General features: G+C 39.0%; 2 protein-coding genes across 2 annotated transcripts; one reads left to right on the top strand and one right to left on the bottom strand.

Moving 5' to 3' along the window:
* Positions 1-824: 824 nt before the first annotated feature.
* Positions 825-9,588, bottom strand: PRPF38B (pre-mRNA processing factor 38B). The gene is made up of 6 exons (XM_065742805.1): positions 9,228-9,588; positions 6,385-6,453; positions 5,948-6,099; positions 5,803-5,863; positions 3,187-3,410; positions 825-2,912 (listed from the first exon to the last, which is right to left on the bottom strand). Exons 1-6 carry the CDS (start codon positions 9,510-9,512, stop codon positions 2,054-2,056), a joined length of 1,650 nt encoding a protein of 549 aa, XP_065598877.1. The 5' UTR covers positions 9,513-9,588; the 3' UTR covers positions 825-2,053.
* A 979-nt stretch (positions 9,589-10,567) lies between these two features.
* HENMT1 (HEN methyltransferase 1) lies at positions 10,568-20,173 on the top strand. The gene is made up of 7 exons (XM_065742792.1): positions 10,568-10,638; positions 13,604-13,735; positions 14,504-14,616; positions 14,935-15,069; positions 15,460-15,642; positions 16,391-16,568; positions 18,637-20,173. Exons 2-7 carry the CDS (start codon positions 13,619-13,621, stop codon positions 19,045-19,047), a joined length of 1,137 nt encoding a protein of 378 aa, XP_065598864.1. The 5' UTR covers positions 10,568-10,638; positions 13,604-13,618; the 3' UTR covers positions 19,048-20,173.
* The last annotated feature ends 473 nt before the right edge of the window (positions 20,174-20,646 follow it).

The following is a 20,646-nucleotide window of genomic DNA, read 5'->3' as shown; positions in this document are numbered from 1 at the left end:
AAGTGCATGTAATCTCCTTTATAAGTTTACACTCATGAAATACCTCTCAAAGTTAACATCCTCTTTTTTTTGTTTGTTTTGTCTTTGTTGCTGAGATAGTTATTACTGACGTTAACTTCTCGGTTGTTAGGAAAGGCAGAACATTTCCTCATACTCCACTCTGGTTACATTTTCCAGGCTGCACAGACCTCTCAAAGGATAAGCTTTTTAAAACAGCCCAGGTTTATTTTTACCAGTTTTGGTAAAAATAAAACCAAACAATAACTGAATAACTTCAGTAGCAAGAGATTTCTCATACTGTAGATCATGGTGACAAAGGGAAGTCTAACTTGTCATATTTTTTTATCCTGTTTGCTCTTACTGTTTTAAGTTTCTTATTCTTGGTTCCTTAAATACTAAGGAATTGTATTACTAAAAATTAAGATTTCTTTCTTCTCCTTGAGGATTAGTGACAACTTAAGAACTGTTTTACAGCAAGTGAGTGAATATTCAGGTTTGTGTTTTTTTTTTTAAATGCTACTATTTAAAATAAATAATATCCTGGATGACCCGCATCATGCTGAAGCAAAAAGGCAAAACATCATTTTATTCTTAGCTTCAGGTCACTTCATCATGACCACAACGGAGTTACCCTTGCATTCTTCCCATTTTCTAGGCTACTCTATTTCTTTGTTAAATATTCCACACAATTACATAAAATATTCTACACTATTACATAAAAGCCCTAAATTGTTCTAAGGATTGCTTTGTTTTCAAGTGAAAGACTGAGGAACACAAACACTCAGAAAGTGGCAATAAACATGCAGGGAAAAGCTGAGACCCAATACAAAGGAATTAATTGAGAGTTTATTCCAGATGGTTCTCCTCACTCAGTATACAAGTCAGAATAATCTATCAAATAGACTTGGACTTTAATGACACGATTTTTTTTCCTATAATGCATTTTGGTTTTTGCTTCTAATAACCTGTTTAAAAGAAAAATCCGCCAGATGAAATGTTCAGCACAAACTGCAATCTTACTATTTGTAGAAAATATGACTTAAAAAAAGGACACTATCAGGTAATTGTTATTTTAAATGTTTACACTTATAAAAATGCTTTGGAAGCTTGAAACTGAAATCTTTTGAAATGATTTTCTTCTTCCTACCTCCCTCTTCCCATGTGAAATGCCTTCATTAGCTCAGGATAATCATAAATTAGAGTGCAGTAACTAACAGTACTGCGGATTAACAACATGAAAATACCATAAATTGATAAATTGTGTTTAACAAAATTGGAAGCTTACATATTTTCTTTTCCTCCCAAACAAAATGCATAGATGGCTACAGTACTCACTCATCAACCTGGACAGTGTCTGCCTGAGGTAGCCTTTCTAAAGAATTTTGTACTAAAAAAGCCCATTGTGAACTAAAACTTTGCATCCAAACCACTGTCTCCTCAGAATTCCACTCCCAACTTGACATCAGTGGTAATCAACAAATAAACATTGTAAAAGTTTTTGAAAACAGCAGGTACAGTGGACATAAGTGTTATTCTAAATCTGCAGCCCTCTGTGTACGTTGTATGCACATAAATATCTCAGCTATTATACACAGTCAAGGTCCATCCCTAAAAAGCCATACTATTATGTAAAGCACAGCCATGCTAACTTCAGGATAATACAAACCATAATTCCACATCTACAAAACCAAAGTAGAATTAGTGGCAGTTTATTGCCTCATACAAATTTAACCAACATGGCAACCACGCCAAGGAATTAAAACATTTTCAGGACATATGTACAGACTGTACATTTCAGAAACATCTGAACAATAAAAATGCAACAATCTCTGGATTACGAATTAAACTAAACAAATGGGTTTGAAACCGTCAATGTATTGATGGGTTTACAAAGGCACTTCCCTACCCAGAATAGGAAATGACAATCTGCAGCCTAGAGGGAGGTTGGAGAAGAATGCTCATCAACTACTGCACAATCTCAAATTTAAGAAAAAAATAAGCAGGATTTAATCAAACATTTATAGGATTCAATGTGATCCACTTCTTAAAGAGTTCACACAGTCTCATCTTTGTTTTTCTGTTGCTTTTCTTGGCTCTCCCGGTCTGTACTTTGGCTCCTTCGACGATCGTGTTTGTCCGAATGGTCCTTGCTGTCACTGTGATCATGCTTGTGGGAACGTTCTTTGCTTCTGCTACGCTTTCTAGACCTTTCTTTACTGGGACTGTGGTCTCGTTTTCTTGACTTCTCAACACTATCTGTTCTTCCTCTGCTTCTGCTTCTACTTCTTTTATTTGATTTCTCTTTACTTTCACTTTTATGCTTACTTGATTTCTCTTTGCTCCTACTTCTGCTGCGCTTACCTGTATTCTTACTTCGGCTTCTACTCCTATGCTTTCTTTCCCGACTTCGACTTCTGCTATGTTTTCTCTCTTTTTTGGAATCCCTCTTATCATCCCGGTGTTTCTTGTCATCTTTATCATCCTTGTGTCTTCGCTCTTCGGTATCACCCTTACTCTTCCTTTCTTTTGATCTTTCTCTAGATCGATCACCATCTTTTTCTCTCTCACTACCTCTGTCCTTATCATAATCTCTCTCTCTTTTTCGGCTGCGTTCATTTTCCTTCTCTCGCTCCCTATCCCTATCTCTCCTGTCTCCTTTCCTGTCACGACTTCTGCTACGGCTTCTATATCGTTCCCTGCTTCTGCTTCGTCTCCTTTCTAGTGCCCGATCAGTACTTCGAGACCTACGCCTTTCTTTTTCTCTCTCTTTAGCTTCACGTTCCAATCTCTGCCGTTCTCTCTCTCTTTCTAGTTCTCTATCAAAACTAGATGATCCATGGGCTTCCCGATGATGACTTCTACTTCTGGATCTTCTGGGAGACCTCCTAGGACTAATGGATCGTCTTGGAGACCTTTTAAAATAAAGGATATTCAATATGAAACAACAGCTCTTCAAGTAAAGAGTACCTATTTTCTCTTCAGTGTATGCTTTACATACACAGTCTACATTGAATCTTAAATAGCTGGAAGCCTGCAAGATAGCAATATCATCTGATTTTATCCTTTAAAATCGATAAATTAATTGCCCTAAAAGCCATCTTATTGAAGAGATGGCATAGTTCTTCATAGGTAAGCTATTCAATTTCAAACTTTCAACATTCATTTACAAAAACACACATATACGACCTTGAACGTCGACGTTCTGGATGCCGGTCTATTTCTTCCATTCCCTCTTTGCCATCTTTCTTAATTTTTCTGGGTCTGCTTTTAATTTGCTGGTCAATAGTCTTCTGGACTGGCACAGGAATTCTTGGAAACAATGTGGAAAACCATTCAAGCTTAGTGAGGAAGGAACGAAGCATCTCCCCGATGGTCATAACACAGCCTCCACCTGCCTTCACATCCAAGTCCTATAAAATACAAACAAAAAATATCCTGATGGTCAACAATACTCTTCAGCGATTTAAGAAAAAATGCTGCTACATTACTTCCCTCTTGAAGTCTCATGATTATGAAAGTTTACTTCTCTTTTATTCTAATACATTTCCTTAGAAAAACTCTAACTCCGCTCCCTTTGGATTTGGCAGTATGTTACAGATAGGGAATGGGACTTATATGCATGCAGGAACATACTAATCCTGCACCATCTGGATGCTAAGGGACTGTCAATGAAGAGATTAACACAAAATCCCCTTACACAGTCCAGTTATACAGTATGATTGATCTTGTACTTTAAATAAATGCCACAAAGTCGAGAAGTTCTCTCAAACTACATTTAATACTTCATTTTGTGGATGCACAACTGCATAATATCATACCCAACCCTGTGGCCTAAATCACTTAAGAACCATATCATTTCCTATCTAAAAATGATCATAGAAAAATCTGTAGTACAGAATGGCATCCTAACAATATTGGAAGCAATAGCAAACCAACTGCCATGAAGCAGTGAGGTTTCTAATTTAGAAATATGTAAAAAAATAAATAAATGAACAAATAATTGGAAACGCATAATCCATGATGACCATTGTCTCTGAAAAGGGTCATTACCGCATGAAGGCCTTCTTGCTATGCCCTCTCACAGCTCAGGACATGTTAGTCAGCTATTGTCAGTCCCAAACCTATAGTGCAAGCACACAAGGAAAGTGAGATTTGTTATCTAAACAGGAAGAGAAAATCTAAATGTAAAACTGCTTGCACTCACACACATTTAAGTGTTCAGATATACAGTATTTCCAAATATAATCGCTGCAGAGATCTAAAGAAGAAAAAAATGAGTTAAACGTAGCACCTGGAGAGTAGTACAGTTAAACAAAATAATTGTAACATTTTGAAAAGTAGCTGTGTATCCTGAGAAGTCTTTCATTTTCACAGCAGCATGTCAAAAGACAAAGTTCTTCCACATATTTTAGAACTGAAGGAAAAAATCCTGTAGGTTTAAATTTATACATAAATTTGCTTCAACTGATGAGTTTGGATCAGGGCTGTTAAGAAACTTAAGAACAGCCCCAAGCAATATTTCCAACGAAACACAATGCTGCTGAAAGGAGCTGGGAATCAAACTAATGCCAAAAATACACCGCATCATTTTAAACAAACAACTGCTGATAAGCAACAACTACAAGGACTAAAGCATAAGAACTAAAATAGGTACTCTGAATAATGAACCTGTTAAGATCTGCACAGTGAATCACATTTGTGATTTGTTTATTATCCTGGGAATCAAGCTACTCATGGGACCCTGAAAACAATGCTGCCCCAATTTTCCTCTTTAGTTATAATGCAGCACTGCAGAGGTGAGTTCACATTAGCTAGCACCATCTAGGGGAGAATGAGAATATCACAGCTATGCAATCAAGATTTAAATTGGTTAAAAACATACAACAGCACAAGCTTACCTGAAATAACTTTCCTTTGCATAGTGTTTTTGATACTTGGCATGAAAGGAAACTGTTTAAAAATGCACAGTATCGCAGTTACAGGTAACACTTTTTAATACAGGTATTTGGACATCAACTGAATTTTCTTGAAGCCACTGACAAATGTCACACTGAAGAGCGCAAGGGATCTCTCCTGTACAATGCTTAAACCCAGGATGCAATTTACATTCTGCTCCATGAATACAAATTGCAACACTATGTAGCAGACTTCACATTCAGCTTGATAGACCTATAAACCTCATCATCAGGTTCCTAACTCCATTTCTCCAGACAATAAATAGGAATGAAGACATTCTCCTACCAGTAAAACATCCACTTTACTGTGAAGTTCTCAGTGAAATTCTTACGTCAGCATCTCAGGATGCTTTGCATTGTCTTGTGAGAAAAATGTTAATGACCACACTTAATGCAGCAATCCAGCTGTTTCTCCTCCTGAGGAATACTGTCTTTGTTTATATCCCAAGATTTACAGAAAAATTCTTGCGAGTACCGACTCCCCCATCCCAATAGTATATGCAAAAGACAACATCAGCATTCTCAGCTTAAGTATTTTTTTCTTAAAGAAAAAAAAAAAAGCACAGAACCCAAACTCACACAGCCTCCTGTCCACATTCTGATTTAATCAACTTGTTTTGCAAGGTGTTATAATTTATTAAAAAAAAAGTGATCAATTGAAAACTTCATTATATCTTTGAAATCTAAGAAAAATGATCCAGATCTCAGCTCAGATCTGCTTCCTGCACTAATTAATGAAATTACAAGAACACAAACTTGCAGCATCAAACATTAAACAGTCTTAAATCCTAATGTAGTAACGCGGAAAGAAACAAAAGAAAACAAATTATTACCCTCGCCGACATACCTCTTCATCATCAAGAAAGGATTCAAACCAGTCCCACAGATCTGTAGGTGGCTGTGTGTACCTTAAAGTTTAAGAAAAATGGGAAAACTTTAATCCAGCATTCTGCATGTTACATTATCCATTAGCTGGCTGTATCAACACTTACCTAATATACATAAATCCAAGAGCCCTAATATATGGAGAGTCTGTGTGTGTAATAAGGCCCATCACTTGCTTACGGGTGAGCTTCAGTGTGAATAACTTATAGAGCAGACAAAAGGCAGTAGACACAATTCCTCCAGTTCCAACACCTCGTACCTTTAAAAGAAAAAGAAGTCAGGTGACAACCAGGAAGTTGCAGAGAACAAACAAATATCATTAACTAACCCAGGCTAACTCTAAATCTACAAACAGGACTACGCAAAAAAAGTAATGCTACTTGCCTCCACAGTTTCAACTCCTTTGAAGCAAGGGGAATACATCAGCTCTTTGTAATCAATGCTTTAACATGTATGGACTGAAGGAAGCAAATCTGAACTATGCTTGGGAACTTTATTCTACCAGAAACAGAAAAACTTTAAGGCAGCACGTACTTCTACTTACCCCTCCACACATTCCTGTCTGGCCTGCTGTTTTTCTGCTCCCCTTTTCCCATGGTTCAACATGTGTAACCTGAAAGTGCAGGGAAGAGAGAATCAAAGAAAATAATTATAAATGTCCATAATGTTTAGCTACATATACAAGTCTAATTTAAACAATGGATTGCCTAAATCAGTTTTGAATAGCTTGTCTTATCATTAACAAACTCAAGATCAAGTCTGCTTTGTCATTAAAGCATTTGGCTTTTAAAATTATATTAAGAAATTATACCCCAGATCATGGACAGAGTTGAAAACAAACCAAGCAAAGAAAGCATCTTGAAATGGTTCCTAACTAATAAAGAGTAAAGCCTGCGCAATCCAAATCTTTTGAGATGCACTTTGAGCTGAGTGCACGAAGGTCATTAACACTGTTCCCTACATATGACAAAAATAGTCACAAACATACAACGCTGCATGTGAAATAGAGAAGAGTAACATCTGGGTTAACAAATGAAATTTCCTTATCAACTTATACATCCAGAAGAAGACAAAAATACAGTGGTGCTACACAGGACTGGAGACAAAAGCTAGTGGCCAAGTTGTACTGCAGTTCGGGTATAAAAACTGTTCACCAGTGTATGAAACAAAACTAACTACATAAGCAATTACTTGAAATCTGAGATGCACCAAGGGATGAAGGAAGATGAGATGCTCAACTGTTTTTGACTGTTACTGTCTTTGGCAAATGGGAAACACGAGAGATGACAATACTGGTGAAAATCCACCACAGCTTCCCATATTATTAGCACTGTCAGTAAATTTCACAAATCCTACATAAATAAGAGTACACACCCTTCAGACTATTTGTTTTTGCCTCTCACAGGAAATAGAAGAACTTGTCACGATGGTAGCCTTTAATTTTTCGATATGAACATGCTGTTTTCCCCAGACATGAATAAAAAAAGCCCCAGAAATAAGCATTATTTCAGAAAAGTATATTTAAAGTTTAGAGCCAACAAAGACAACTACACGTGCTTCTCTTGTCTGGAAGCACACAGAGTAAATGAAGTTGAGGACACACATTAAGGACATAAAACCAAGGAAGAATTTGCAGATACAGAACTAAACCAAACAGAGGACTTCAACTACTTGTGAATTAATTTAAGTATCTGCAAAGAACCGATACATTCAACAGACCCTTGGTTAGCTGCCTATGTTAAGTCAGAATGTTCTTCCTGAGACTCCAAGATGACAAATTCTTCCATATTTGAAATGAGCTACTTATTCTTGTTCCCAAAACAAATACACCTGAAAGTGTATGGCAGACATTGCATTCATTCAAAAAGAGAAAAAACAGGTTGGCAATTACTCAACATTACTCAGGAACCCTAAAATACGAACAGAATTAAGATCTTCTAAAGATCATTAAGTACCTTCACCCTCAGGCCATCTTCTTCATTCAGGTAAGTAAGTAAGGGTCTGAGTTTTCCCTTTGGTTATTTATTTTTTAGTAAAAAAAAAAAAAAACCTGTCCAGCTCAGCAGACAAACTTTATTTATACTGGATTAATAAACTGACATTTAATTATATGTCAACTCTTCTCCAATTCAAGATTAAGCCACTTAAAGAATGAAACACTAACACAGAACTAGCTGAACTCTATCAATACAAAGAATATCAATCACATCGACTATTTTTGACTGTATCTGAAAAGGTCCACATGACAGATGCATTACGTTCTTCAATTTACACCAAATATTTATCAGTTTTTCAGTCTTCATTTGCAAAAATGAGCTTTGCTGCTTTCTGTCCTAACAAAACAAACTCTTTTTCTCTCATATGCAGCAAGTGGTAAATCAACTAAACAGAGCGTTACTCTGCATGCTACAGGAATTCATCAGTCTGCTCAAAATGCCACACGTCAAGCAGAAAAGCAAAGCCATACAGAGAAAAAATGCACTACCCCAGTAAGTATGGGCAAACAATGGCAAAAATCTCACAACACTCCTGTGCGAGTTATTTTCAGTGACTTATCTTACTCTGGGGTTAAATGGCTGCTTAATATGTTCCCTGAAGATATACCAAAATCAGTTTAGTGACACAATAACATTACTGAGCAGTTCCGATGTACCATAAAAAATACCCCAATAATCTCCAAAGTACAGCTGACTGAAAACTGCAGCCCCATTATCAAAGTTGTGATCTTTCCTATCAGAACAAAACACAAAGCTGTGCTGATGAGCGTTAATTACACATAACCTGGGAGAACGGCTTGATGAAAGCCTTGCTGTAAAACTCATTCCATCTCACTAAGAAAACAACAACTGAGCCGTGAGTGCACTCATATTGGTCTCTTCCCAGCACAGCCAACCTAAGGCCAGGAGCAGTTCCTAGCTCGTTTTTGCCTGGGAAGAAAACTGATAAGGGAACGTGAATCTCTAATCGGGAAAAGGCCACACGTAAGCTCCTGTTGCGGCCGCCTACTGGCACAGCCACACCGCGGCCGGCAGCTCCTGGGCTGCAGAGGCTGCTCGTTTGTCCCCAGCATTCACAGCGGGTCTCCTGCCCACCGCCCAGCTCAGAGCGCAGCCCTCAGGCGGCCATTTCACGCCCTCTAACTGCCCATCTCAAAGCTAACCCAAAACCCCCTAACTACAAAGCGAACGGGAAACGCGTTTCTACTAAAAGATAAAGCTCTCGAACAGATGCGTTCCCACCCCTCACCACGAGGCACAGACGGGGGACCCGACGAGCACGCACAAAGCGGGCGGCAAAGGCCGCAGTCCCGCCCGCCCGCGGCCCCGCGCGGCTCAGTGCACTAGCCAGCAGCGCCCGCCGGGCCCAGGCCGCGGCCCGCAGCCTCACCTTGAAGTAGATCTCGTCCACCACCTCGTGGTACGTTTTGAGCTCATAGAGCTGCACCTTGAAGTAGGGCGACGAGAGAATGTTGGTGAGAATCATGGGGTTGAGGTTCATGGTCTTCTCGTTCCCCCACAGCGGCAGCACGTTGCCCTGCTTGCCCGAGGCCGCCGGCTTAGGGGCTCCGCTCTGCAGCTGCTGCTGGGCCGGCGGCATCGCGCCGGGCTGGTGCTGGGCCGCCTGCTGCCCCTGGCAGTTACCGGTGCCGACGGCGGGGCTGTTGTTGGCCATGGCGGCGGCACGCGGCCTACGAAGCGGGCGAACGGCCGCGCCACAACGCAGCGCGGGCTGCCGGGCCGGGCGCTGTCTCCGCCAACTGCTGACAAGATGGCGGCCGCGCCGGAAGTGACGACAGCGCCTTCCGGACCCGAGCCGACCAATCGACGCGGGGCAGCGCGGTCACGTCACGAACGGTCGAGCCCGCGCCACCCAGCGGCGTGAGGAGGGCGCCACGCTGAAGGGAGGATTCGCGGACCCGAGGTACGGTCCGCGCCCATTGGTGGCTGATAGCGGCCTACTGCCGAGCGCGGGGCGGGAGCTGTGCCTGCCGGCTGAGCTGTGGGGCAACGCGTGTTTCTGAAGGTAGTTGGGCGCTCAACCCTCACAAACAGCGACTCGTTTCTCTGGGCTTTAGGGCCGTCTCCGAGTAGTGTCCGTACCGCTTCGTTAGGAGCGTGTTCCTGTCGCGCCGTGACGCTGAGCGGTTCCTCCTGTAGCCGCCGTGCTGTGCGGGCCGCGCTCCTGTTTCGGCAGAGGAACGTCCGCAGCGCCTTCCTTACCTCACCGCTCCGCTGTCATTACAGCAGCAAATATCCACTTAACGAAAATCAAAAGAACTAACTGCAAAATGAGTTCTGTGATAATACGCATACAGCAGTGAGTAATCCCACTCTGCAGGCAGCTACATGGAGTCAGCTTTATTTTGAAAGTTAGATTGGTTTCTCGTTTAGTTGTACCGTTGACTTTTGGAGCACTTGTTTGTTTCTCTTGCATAATCACTTCAAGACAGTTTGTATTTGTTACCACTTACATAACCTAAATTGTGTATTCACATATTTCTCTTTTGCTGTTGGAGCGTTTAGTCCATATGTTCCAAAAACACAATGTTCTTACTCTGTAAGTTCAGATTTTTGTAAAACGGTCCCCTTAGTGGTGATGCTACAAGCTTAAGTATTTTTATCTAGAAGCTATCGTTCATATGCATATCATTGGACTGGATGATCTCTAGAGGTCCCTTCCAGCCCCTACAATTCTGTGTTTCCGTTTAACTCAATTTAGCTTTTCTTTTTCCAGGCACCCAAGCTGGTCTTCAGACAGCAAAACACAACAAGGAGGAAGTGAATTGGACTTGCAAAAAGTAAGGAAATATATGTAATATAAGAAAGGAAGATGATGGTCATGTGTGCATAAGAGCCCACTTCTGATTCACCCAAATTAATTCAGATTTTCTCGGGAGCAGGTCTAATCTGCTAGTTGAAGCTGAGGAGAAAAATGACAGTACTTAGTCGTTAAACATCCTCTGAGCATGGCTTGATTGTTAGTTCTTGAATTACAATTGGTTTCTATTTTTGTGTAAAATTGCAGTGTGTTTTCTGGCTATGGTGCTGTATTACCTTTCTTTTGCTATTACATGTAATTATATATATTGAAACTTTAATGTGAAAATACAGAAACTGTATACAGTTGTTTTTCTCATTCCAATTGCTGAAGCATTAAATAAGTTTCAGCAGTTTAGAATTTCTTGATCATTTTCTGCTGTGAGGTGCTTTTACTTAATTATAGCCATATGTTTTGTTGCTTTCTTTGTGGTACAGAAGGATTAATTCCTTAAGAATAATGTGCTTAATTTGCAAGATTATTGAACTGAACAAACCTTGAATGTGCAGTCTGCAGTTTCAAACTGAAATGGGGAAAGTCCTTCTGAGCAGAAGTTCTCAGAACAGTTGTAAACTCCTGGAATGTCTTGGATTGGAAGGCACCTGATAGATCATCTAGTTCCAACCCCTTGCTGTGGGAAGGACTGCCACCCACTTGATCAGGTCAGATCTACTTGGATCTGTTTTGAGCAGAGGACTGCACTGGGCAACCTCTCAAGGTCCCTTCCAATGTGTGCTATTCTATGCTTCCTTGAGACTGTTAAGTAGATGTACCACTGTGTAAGGGCAGGGAAAAACTTTGGACTGACTAAATGAGAGGAATTTAACTTGCTGCATTGTGAGAATAATGCAAATTTAATTGATGTAGTAGGGAATAATCAGAAGAGTTTTTCAAAACTTTTTTTCTTAGCAAGAAAAGGATCAAACACACAAAGCTTGAAACGGTTAACAGTGTTGTCTATCTCTTCCACACTGCCAGTCTTTGAAATACCTAGTCTTCCAACCAAACTTTACAACCTAATATGGAAATATATATTTCTGTGATGTCATTTGTATATCATTTGAAGTAAATTTCCCTAATGAGTAGAGTTTGGTTGTACTGCAGTGCTTTTTAGAGCCTCTTTGCAATCCAAATTCTGTTTGGATTATGAACTCTCAGGCTGCCTTATGTATATCACTGGAAGGAGTTGTGAAATTGTAGACAGCTCTCCACATCTGCTACTCAAACAGGAAGTGAATGTGGACAACAGGTCAGTGCTAAAAGCCTGAATAGCAAAGAAGCTCAAACGTAGCAGGAGGCAGCCATTCCAATAACTTGAGATACCTACAAAACCATTCAGGAAATCAGTTTGCAAGCATCTTTGTATACATTTTGTAGCAACTCAGTAAACAACACAGTCAGTTTGCTGCTAACTGTGTAAGCCAGCACATGCACATACCAACATATGTGCTTCTGTTATCCTCTGGAAACTAAAACCATAATCACCGAACTTGGATGTAATTAGCAAATGTTGTGAAAACAAATATCTACCAGCACTGGATTCCCTCCTTTCTTTGCATAGGTCACAAGGATACAGAATTATCAGCAAATACTATGTGCCATATTTTATATAGCAGCTTTGTGATTAGCTTAACTTGTTAAAGAAAGAGTAACAGAGCACGTGGATCTCTGCTTTCCTTCTCAGTTTCATTGATCACACAAAGTGCTGCCTGCTGTGTGAGAGACAAAGCTTGCCCTTCTCCGTGGTGTGGTAAATGATGAATTACCACCACTGCATTCGTGGGTTTTCCTCTCCCACCACCCTAGAGAGTTTCTGCTTCCTAGCAGCAGCAGCTTGCCCTGCAGAGGACAGCGGGTGCTGGGCTGAGCTGTGCAGGGCCCTGGTAGTGCAAGAAAGAGTATTGTGAGGGATAATGGCATTTTGGGGGGATAAAAATTGGGGACAAAGGAAAAATATAAGTGCTTTTAGTTGCACATTGAGGCTAGCAAAGGCAACAGCAATATATGCAACAGGTGGTACACGTTGCTCAGCTATCTCTGTGCATTTAAGGTGATTAGAGTGCCTGCTGTTCATTAACAGAAGGATGAACAGGTGAGGCTGAGAGGCCAGGTGGAAGGACTATTCCTTGTTATGGGTACCCTCTGGGTGTGACCCCTTGCCCTTGAATGCAGTGGGGGTGGCTTTCACGTGTGCTGTTCCCAAGGGAAGAGATACAAAGAGGCTGTCTGCATGGCGTTTGAGTTGGCAGCTGAGGAATGTGCCTGTAGCTGGTTCCTGTGCAGGTCCCTTGCCAGCTGTTTCCCTGGAGTGCATTCCTCATTCACCAGGGCCTAGTTCTGGTGGGAATTATGAAGTGTTAAGTGTTCTTTTTACAAGGTCAAAAATGAGAGTTGGAGGTGGGCTGATGGCTGTGACTCCAGTGCCACGTTGCATTGTTTGGGCAATTGTAAAGCTAAAGCTCAGCAGAATCAGTCCTCTTCAGTGACTAATAATTTTTTAGATATTTCTTGCTGGACACTGCATTGCAGAATTCATGGGGAGCTGTGCATGCACAAGCTATCTGAATAGTAAGAGAAATTGAATCGTTAGATAAGAGAAAGGAACCACCTGAGTAGGAAACTGTTTTTCTGTACTTGTTTAAAAGCTACACAAGATAACATTGTAGTTGTATCAGCATAATGTAGATGTAGCTTTTTAAGATAGAATTGTATTTAAGTAAAAATTGCCTTATTAAAAAGGTTGCTTACATTATGTGTAGATGGAGCAGCTATGGCCCAATTTTGCCAATGCTTTTCTTTTGTTTTTTCATATGTTCTTCAAGTAGAACAGAGATCAGATGAGGTCTTTTCCTCTTTAACTGTGACTCGAGCACCACTGACAATAGGCAATTATGTATTTTGACGTGATATAGAATATTTACAGTGAGTTAATGTTTCTATTTTAGACTTATTGAACTACTATGGATAAGAACTTTGAAGGAAAGCAGTTTACTGGAGTGATTAAATTTACACCACCGTTATACAAACAACGTTACGAGTTTGTTAAAGATTTAGTGAGGAAATACAAACCAAAAAAGGTTGGTATATTTTGTCTTCTTGCGTTATAAATTACAAAAATATCTAATCTTAGGTACCTGTAGAAGGCAGGAAAGGAGTAGATAATTTGGTGACCTAATCAGCTATCAATGCTACCAGAGGAGCCATTCTTAAAACCAGATTGCTGTAGCAGACATTTGATGATGTTTCTCAGGCATGAATATTGTTTATTGTTAATTGATGGGAAGTGGGAAAACATAAACAAGAAAAAAATGCCTTAGCCTGTTTTGGAGAGCAAGTAGCACTCTGGTCTTGATTTAATGTTGAGGATTTTGGATCAACTGTCCTTTATTATAGTGCTTTTTGTTTTGTTTTTAAAACTTCTAGTGCTTTTAGCTCTATGTGCAGTATCAGGTTTACAGCATTGCTCACGTGGATGCTCTTAGTTAAGAACTGATGTTCAGAATGTGCAATTATGTTAGACCAACTTTTCTCCATCATAAAGGTCTGGTCATCAGCCACTCCATTTTTGTTATTTGAGAGCATATGCCTTCATGTGGGAGGCATTCTCTAGCGTTACTGGGGTGCTGTACATTTGCTTGTTTATAGCTGTAACATCAAAAGGTTGACCCTCTTAAAAACATTTTGTGGGATCCTCCCATTTTGAAAAACTGTAACTTTGTTTACTTGGCTCGAATAGTTATGAATTTTAAACTTTGTTATTAAAATGTTATAAATAAAGTTATTTATGAAAGTCTCAAATCATTTAACGTGCAAATGCTCTATATTTAGTAATATCTAATTTACAGGTGGCAGATCTAGGATGTGCTGACTGTACACTTCTGTGGATGCTGAAATTCTGTAGATGCATTGAAGTATTAGCTGGGTTAGACATCTGTGCAGCTGTGATGAAAGAGAAAATGTAAGCTTTTGAACTGTCTTAATCTAAGGTTTTTATTTGATTTGACCTAGTGGCATGATTTATTAACAACAATTTCAAATTGAGGGTAAATACAGAAATACCAGTTGGCAAATGTGGAGCAGTCCATTATTAATTGGTTAACGATGCCAGCTGTATCAGATTTCCTGGGGGAATTGTTTGGTGATATTAAGTGTAACATCACCTAATGCAGCATGTGTCTGTCATGGCTCTGAACATGTTTTCATTTAAGAAATATACTGTTTGTAAAGATCCTTTTTGTGGCATTATGTTTTTAGTGCCTTTTTTTTTTTTTTTAAGGCATAGGTTATCTCCTCTTCCTGCTGATTATTTGGAGCCATCTGAAAAATCCCTAACTGTGACTTTGCATCAAGGCTCAGTTGCTCATAAGGATCCTTGCATGCTTGGTTTTGACTTGGTAACATGCATCGAACTGTGAGTATTAGACCAACACACTACCTTTTTCTGAACTCATTAGGGTTAATTTTAGACTTTTGCCTGTACTCTAAACAGACTGAATCAAACCTGTCAAACAGAGAAGCAAAATGTAGCATTTTCTAATGTGTGCTTAAATTAACTTTACTTAGTACAGAAATGGTGTTACTGCATGGTAGCAAAAGGAGATGCATGAAGGAGTAAAATTGTAAGAGGAGGTGTTCTAAGACAAAAAATCATGAATTTGCCAGTCAGCTGCACAAGCAGTGCTAATGTGTCAGACCTTAAAACTGAAAAGCACAGATGTGTTTGTTTTTGTTTGTTGACTGGTGAAGAAAGCTAAAATGCAGTGAAGTCATCTTGCAGATGTGTGTAAACTTACCTTTACAGAATAGAGCACCTGGAAGAATCAGAACTAGAGAAATTTCCTGAAGTGGTGTTTGGTTTCATGGCTCCAACCATGGTTGTGATCAGCACTCCAAATTCAGAATTTAACACATTACTTCCAGGAGTGATGGTTTTCAGGCATCCAGATCACAAATTTGAGTGGAACCGAGCACAGTTTCAAAGTTGGTGAGTTTACTAAATGTCATATGCAGACAGCTTTGAGTACTGAGTACTGGGAAAGTGGAGTAGCTAAACATGTTCACAGTGGTTTGTGCATATGGTTTGTTGTCAGGAGATTTGTACCAACTTAATTGGTGAATTGTTGCTTTGCTGTTTTAGGTAATTAAGCACGTACTCTAGGTTTTGTGTTTTATGATAACTTGGTTTTCTTTTTCTTTAACTGCTCTGTGAAAAATATTTAAAACCTTTGTTTTTTATACATCCTTATTACAGTTAATGCATTTGAAGTGTAAAGTATTAAGAATAAGCATTTTCACATAATAATATTCTGCTGTACAAAAGCTTCACGTAAACCTGAAAGTGTGCTCAATAATGTATGGTGTGTATCCAAAGCACCTGATTACTCTGGACCTTTCTATTAAGAGTATGCAAGCAGGTTTATGGAATAATAACTCCAGTAGCAGAGTGTGTTGACAGAAATTAAGTTTGGTTTAGTGAATCATGGCACAATGGAAGAATCTGAGCAAAACACGTATACATGAGAGAAGTGTGTGAGATATAACAGTAATTTCTGGTTACTTTAATTTGTGACTATAAATGATTCAGACTGTGGTAGGAATATGATCGTTGCTGTGCTCCAGCAAAAGATTTACAGTGCTTATCTTCAGGCATGTATTGTCATCTGTGAGAGTGCATCTTTATCACATTAAAAGACTGAATGTTTTGTAAGATCAGAATATGTTATCTATCCTAGGGCTCAGGATACCGCTGAATGCTATGATTACTCAGTGGAATTCACAGGTGTGGGGAACCCCCCAGCAGGAATGGAGGATGTTGGGTTCTGTACCCAAATAGGTGTGTTTGTTAAAAGAAGCCCTCGAACTAGAGAACCTGTGCAGTGTGAGGAACCCACTGAAGCAGCTTACAAAACCGTAAGTCTCCTTTTCTTCATTTAGGTGGACAAATAGAGTGTAAGACTTCATACAAACAGCCATTTAAGCTGTTCTTTCTGGGATCTGCTTATGTTTTCTTGTCTTTGCTCTGGTTAACATGCACCAATCAGCTCAGAAGTGTCTAAGTCAATGATTTTTGTTTCTAATTGTACGAAGGCCCTTCTGGATTATTTACTAATTAACAACATGGATAACAATTCTTATTTTACTAAACGTAGAATGAAAATTCTCCTTTACTACAGACACTCTGACACTGTAATTGTTTCTCTAATCATTCACTATTTTAACATATGTCTGTAAAGACTACTGGAGCTGATTTAGGCTGTTTCAGTAAGTACAAAACAAAAAGGATGAGTTTTTTTATGAATGCTTATGTTTTTGAAAACTGCACAGCCTTATCAAATATATTACCTTACCAAAGGTATTTTCTTCAAGTGGGACTGACAGGACCTGTTTGCTGTCGCTTGTCTTAATCTCTAGCATTTGTTTTCATCTAACCTCAGTGTTTTTAGGTAACCTGTACTGGCTTTTTTTGAAGGCATAGGTTCTTATCCTGCAGTGCACAGGCATTTTGGTTTGTTGGTGGTGGGATTTTATTTTTTTATTATCACATAATGACTGTTTTGTTTGAAAGGTTTGTGTATATCTGGTTGTGTTTGTTTGTTTTTCAGTCTTTCTTGGACTGATTGTTTGAAGTATATGTAGATCTCTGTGGCTGAGGGACACTGGTCTCAGCAGCTCACATCTGTGTTCATTCATATGTCAGTGAGGGGGAAATGAGAATCAAAAATGAGATAGCACAACATAGCGGGGTACCTACCAAGAATATTATCTAACATTATGTTGCATAAAACCTGATGCATCTAAATGCCTTGTAGTATACTCCAAAGGATATTTTTTTTCAGAGGTAGTGTTAATAATGCCAGAAATTCACTGGTATGTTGTTTTCCCAAACTTACAAGGCCTTGAATTATTTTAGTATTTCACTTCCTTGCTTAAGTTGTATGTATCTTCAAGTGACCTGTGAAGTGAAATACGTTTCACTTTTATGGGAATGTCTTTTGTAGTTTCTAAGCTATAAAGGTGTTCTAAGCACTTGAATCTTTACCTCTCAGCTGCTGTCCTAGGAGAATTGTAAAGTGCTCTTTAATGCTCTACAGACAAACCTGGAAATAAGTTCATATGACTGATATGCGTTGGGAATGGCTTTCAGTATGATTTGTCAGTCTTATGGAGTGGGTTTTGACATCAGTACCCTTTGAGTTTTTATCAAGGGGAGTGTTATATCTTGTTTCTTATCAAAATTGTGACTCAAATTTTTATCTAACCATTCTTTGCAAATAAATCAGCAGTTCAGGATCTTATTAGGAAGTAATAAATAGTTTCAAACTCGTACTTCAGTGGTAGTGTTGGTAGTATGTTAGCACTTAATAGCAAGCTAGTGGGAATGAAGTTGTCTACCTGATTTCTTTAAGCTCTTGGGATATAGACTCAGAATCCTGGAATGGTTTTGGTTGGTAGGGACCCTTAAGATCATCTAGTTCCAACCCCCTGCTATAGGCAGGGACGTCTTCCTCTAGACCTGGTTGCTCAAAGCCTTATCCAGCCTGGCTTTTAATGCTTCAGGGACAACCTGTTCCAGTGTCTCACCATCCTCACAGTGCAGAATAGCTCAGTATGAGACGTTCACTGATTTTGATGCCACAGTGGGCTTTGTTTGGTTGTTTTTAGAAAACAGAATGGAAGGCGTATTTGCAAACTCAGATTCTAGATGAATTTAGAACCTTCATAGCTATGGAACTGTCTCCAGTGCCTCATGGTGAGTAATGTGAGGAGTAAGAGAAGGATTGAAAGCATTAAAAGGAGTTGCTGAGCTTTCCCAGTTGCAGCAAGGCATACTGTATATAGTTTTTCTGAATTTGAAAATATGTCAGAAATGAAACAGGATTGAATCAAGATATTTTCATTGTGGTTTTTTTTGTCAAGTGTTTACAATTTGAATCCATGGTAATGATAAATGTTTTATGTGTTCCTGCATGCTGTGAAGGTTTTCAAAGCAGTGTATCCAAGCCTTAAAGATGAGAAGTACCTGCAGAATGCAGTGGTCTGTGAAGTTATGTACAGAGCACAAATCATTAAGCGAAGTCTGCTGCACCATTTTCTGTCAGAATATGACGAACATAGTGATGATCCTACAGAGAGAAAACTGGAACTCCAATGTTCAGTGAACTGTTTTTCAGAAGATGGTCACATGCTGGCTGTTGAAAAAGGCAGGGAGCCATTTGTCAGTGGAAATGTGGTTTATATACCTCTCAGAAAAATTTTTTCGTTTCCCAAAGTAAATCAACTTTGTGGCACTTTTGAGAAGTTTTGCAGGCTTATTTCTGGCAAGGTCACACTTAGCAGTGATTGTTCTGCTGTGATGCTTAATATTGAACATGAAAATGAAGAGAAATAGATCAGATTTCTTATTTCAAGTTCAATTAAAGTAATGAAAGTACTGATTTTAGTAGCTGTAGATCTGTGTGCTCCGAGTGCTGACTAGAATCATAAAATCATTTCTAAACTGCCCAGAACATATCTGTCAGCTTTATTTTTTCCATGAATGCCAATGCATCCCAGTTTTGAAAACCTGTATTTTCTTGCCACTTTAAGTGGTTAATTTAAAACTGCATTTCATATCTCTTTCACAGTATCTTTTGTGGCTTGGAGTGAGCCGGTATTGATGTTAACTAACTTCATGTCTGTGAAACATGTTTTACACCTTTCTGAAAACTAGAAAACAATGAAAAAATGCCTAAGTGCTGACTGTTTCTTATTGATGATGGGTACATTTTATCTTTTAAATTCTTGGGAGTCCTGAAAGGAAAGAGCTGTAATTCAGTCTTTTAAGTGGTTAGAGTCCTATCCCCTATTATTTGTAGAAGGTTTACCTTTGTTTTCTTAGTGATAGTTTGGCAAAGATACATTCTTATATTCTTGCTTACCCCTTTTCTGGGGAAAATAACAAGACAGACTACAGGTGTTTGGAGAATCTATAGTGTTCCTTAGCATGTGAATGTGTACTGAACTTGAAGAATAGATTGCTTATCATACACAGAAGACCTATTTGGAATAGATAAATTTAAATTGAAACTGATATTTTTTTTACTAAAATAAGTCACACAGTTTTGTGTGCCAGCTTTCCAGTTTCTATTTGCTTAAATCAGTGTTAAAGTCTTCTTGAAAGTCTTGAATTAATGGTCTTTTCATGAGGGTAACCCCTCCCACAGGACTCATTATACCCAGCTCTTCACTATCAGGTTGGTCTTTTGATTATTTTGTATTTGCAGTATCCAGAATTAACATTTGAAACTGGTGAATGTCAATCCTGCAGACTGGAATCAGGATGATGAAAAAAGTTGATGAAAATTACGTTTTAAGTTGCATGTGGTAATATTACTCACCAGGAGGTGGCACGTGCATCTTTAAACGTGCCAACTTTAGGTTGTTCAAGCAGATCTGTACTTGATTTTTTGATAAAAGATCCTAAATGAAGAAATACCTATTAGTGTTGCAAGGATTGTAGAAAAAGTTAACTAGCAAGTACAATAATGAACATGTTATTGATTTGATAGAAAAAAGAAAAAGAAAAAAACAACAACTCCATGAAAGCAACTTGAGTTACTTCTGCAATTTTGTGTTACTTAGGTGTAAAAGTGAATAAAGGTTACCAGAAGCCCAAGAAGTTTTGTGAAACAGCCACATTCAGTGTTGAGAAGGGCTTAAATGAGACCCAGAGGAATTGTTCAGTGCATTTTGGGATCAAAAACAAAGCAGAAAGTGGAGGGAGCACATGGGGGGGGGGGGGGGGGGGGGGGGGGGAAGGTAGAAAAGAAAGCTAAGACAGGAAAAAATACAATTGAGTATTCAATGTAAAGGAAGTAACTTGACAGCTACTAACAGATTAATAGGGATTGATTTTAGTCAGAATGGCTCAACAGAATGGTTTTGTTCAGTGTTTTAGATGCGAAGTGAGCAAGTACTATTAATAAATTATAAAAATATTGAATTACTT

This window comes from Cyrtonyx montezumae, unplaced genomic scaffold (assembly GCF_038088225.1).
Source record: "Cyrtonyx montezumae isolate F1298 unplaced genomic scaffold, pur_monq_1.0 scaffold_1, whole genome shotgun sequence".
In the NCBI taxonomy this organism is placed as follows: domain Eukaryota; kingdom Metazoa; phylum Chordata; class Aves; order Galliformes; family Odontophoridae; genus Cyrtonyx; species Cyrtonyx montezumae.
Note: the sequence above shows the minus strand (reverse complement) of the source record. Positions and strands in the feature narration are given on the sequence as shown.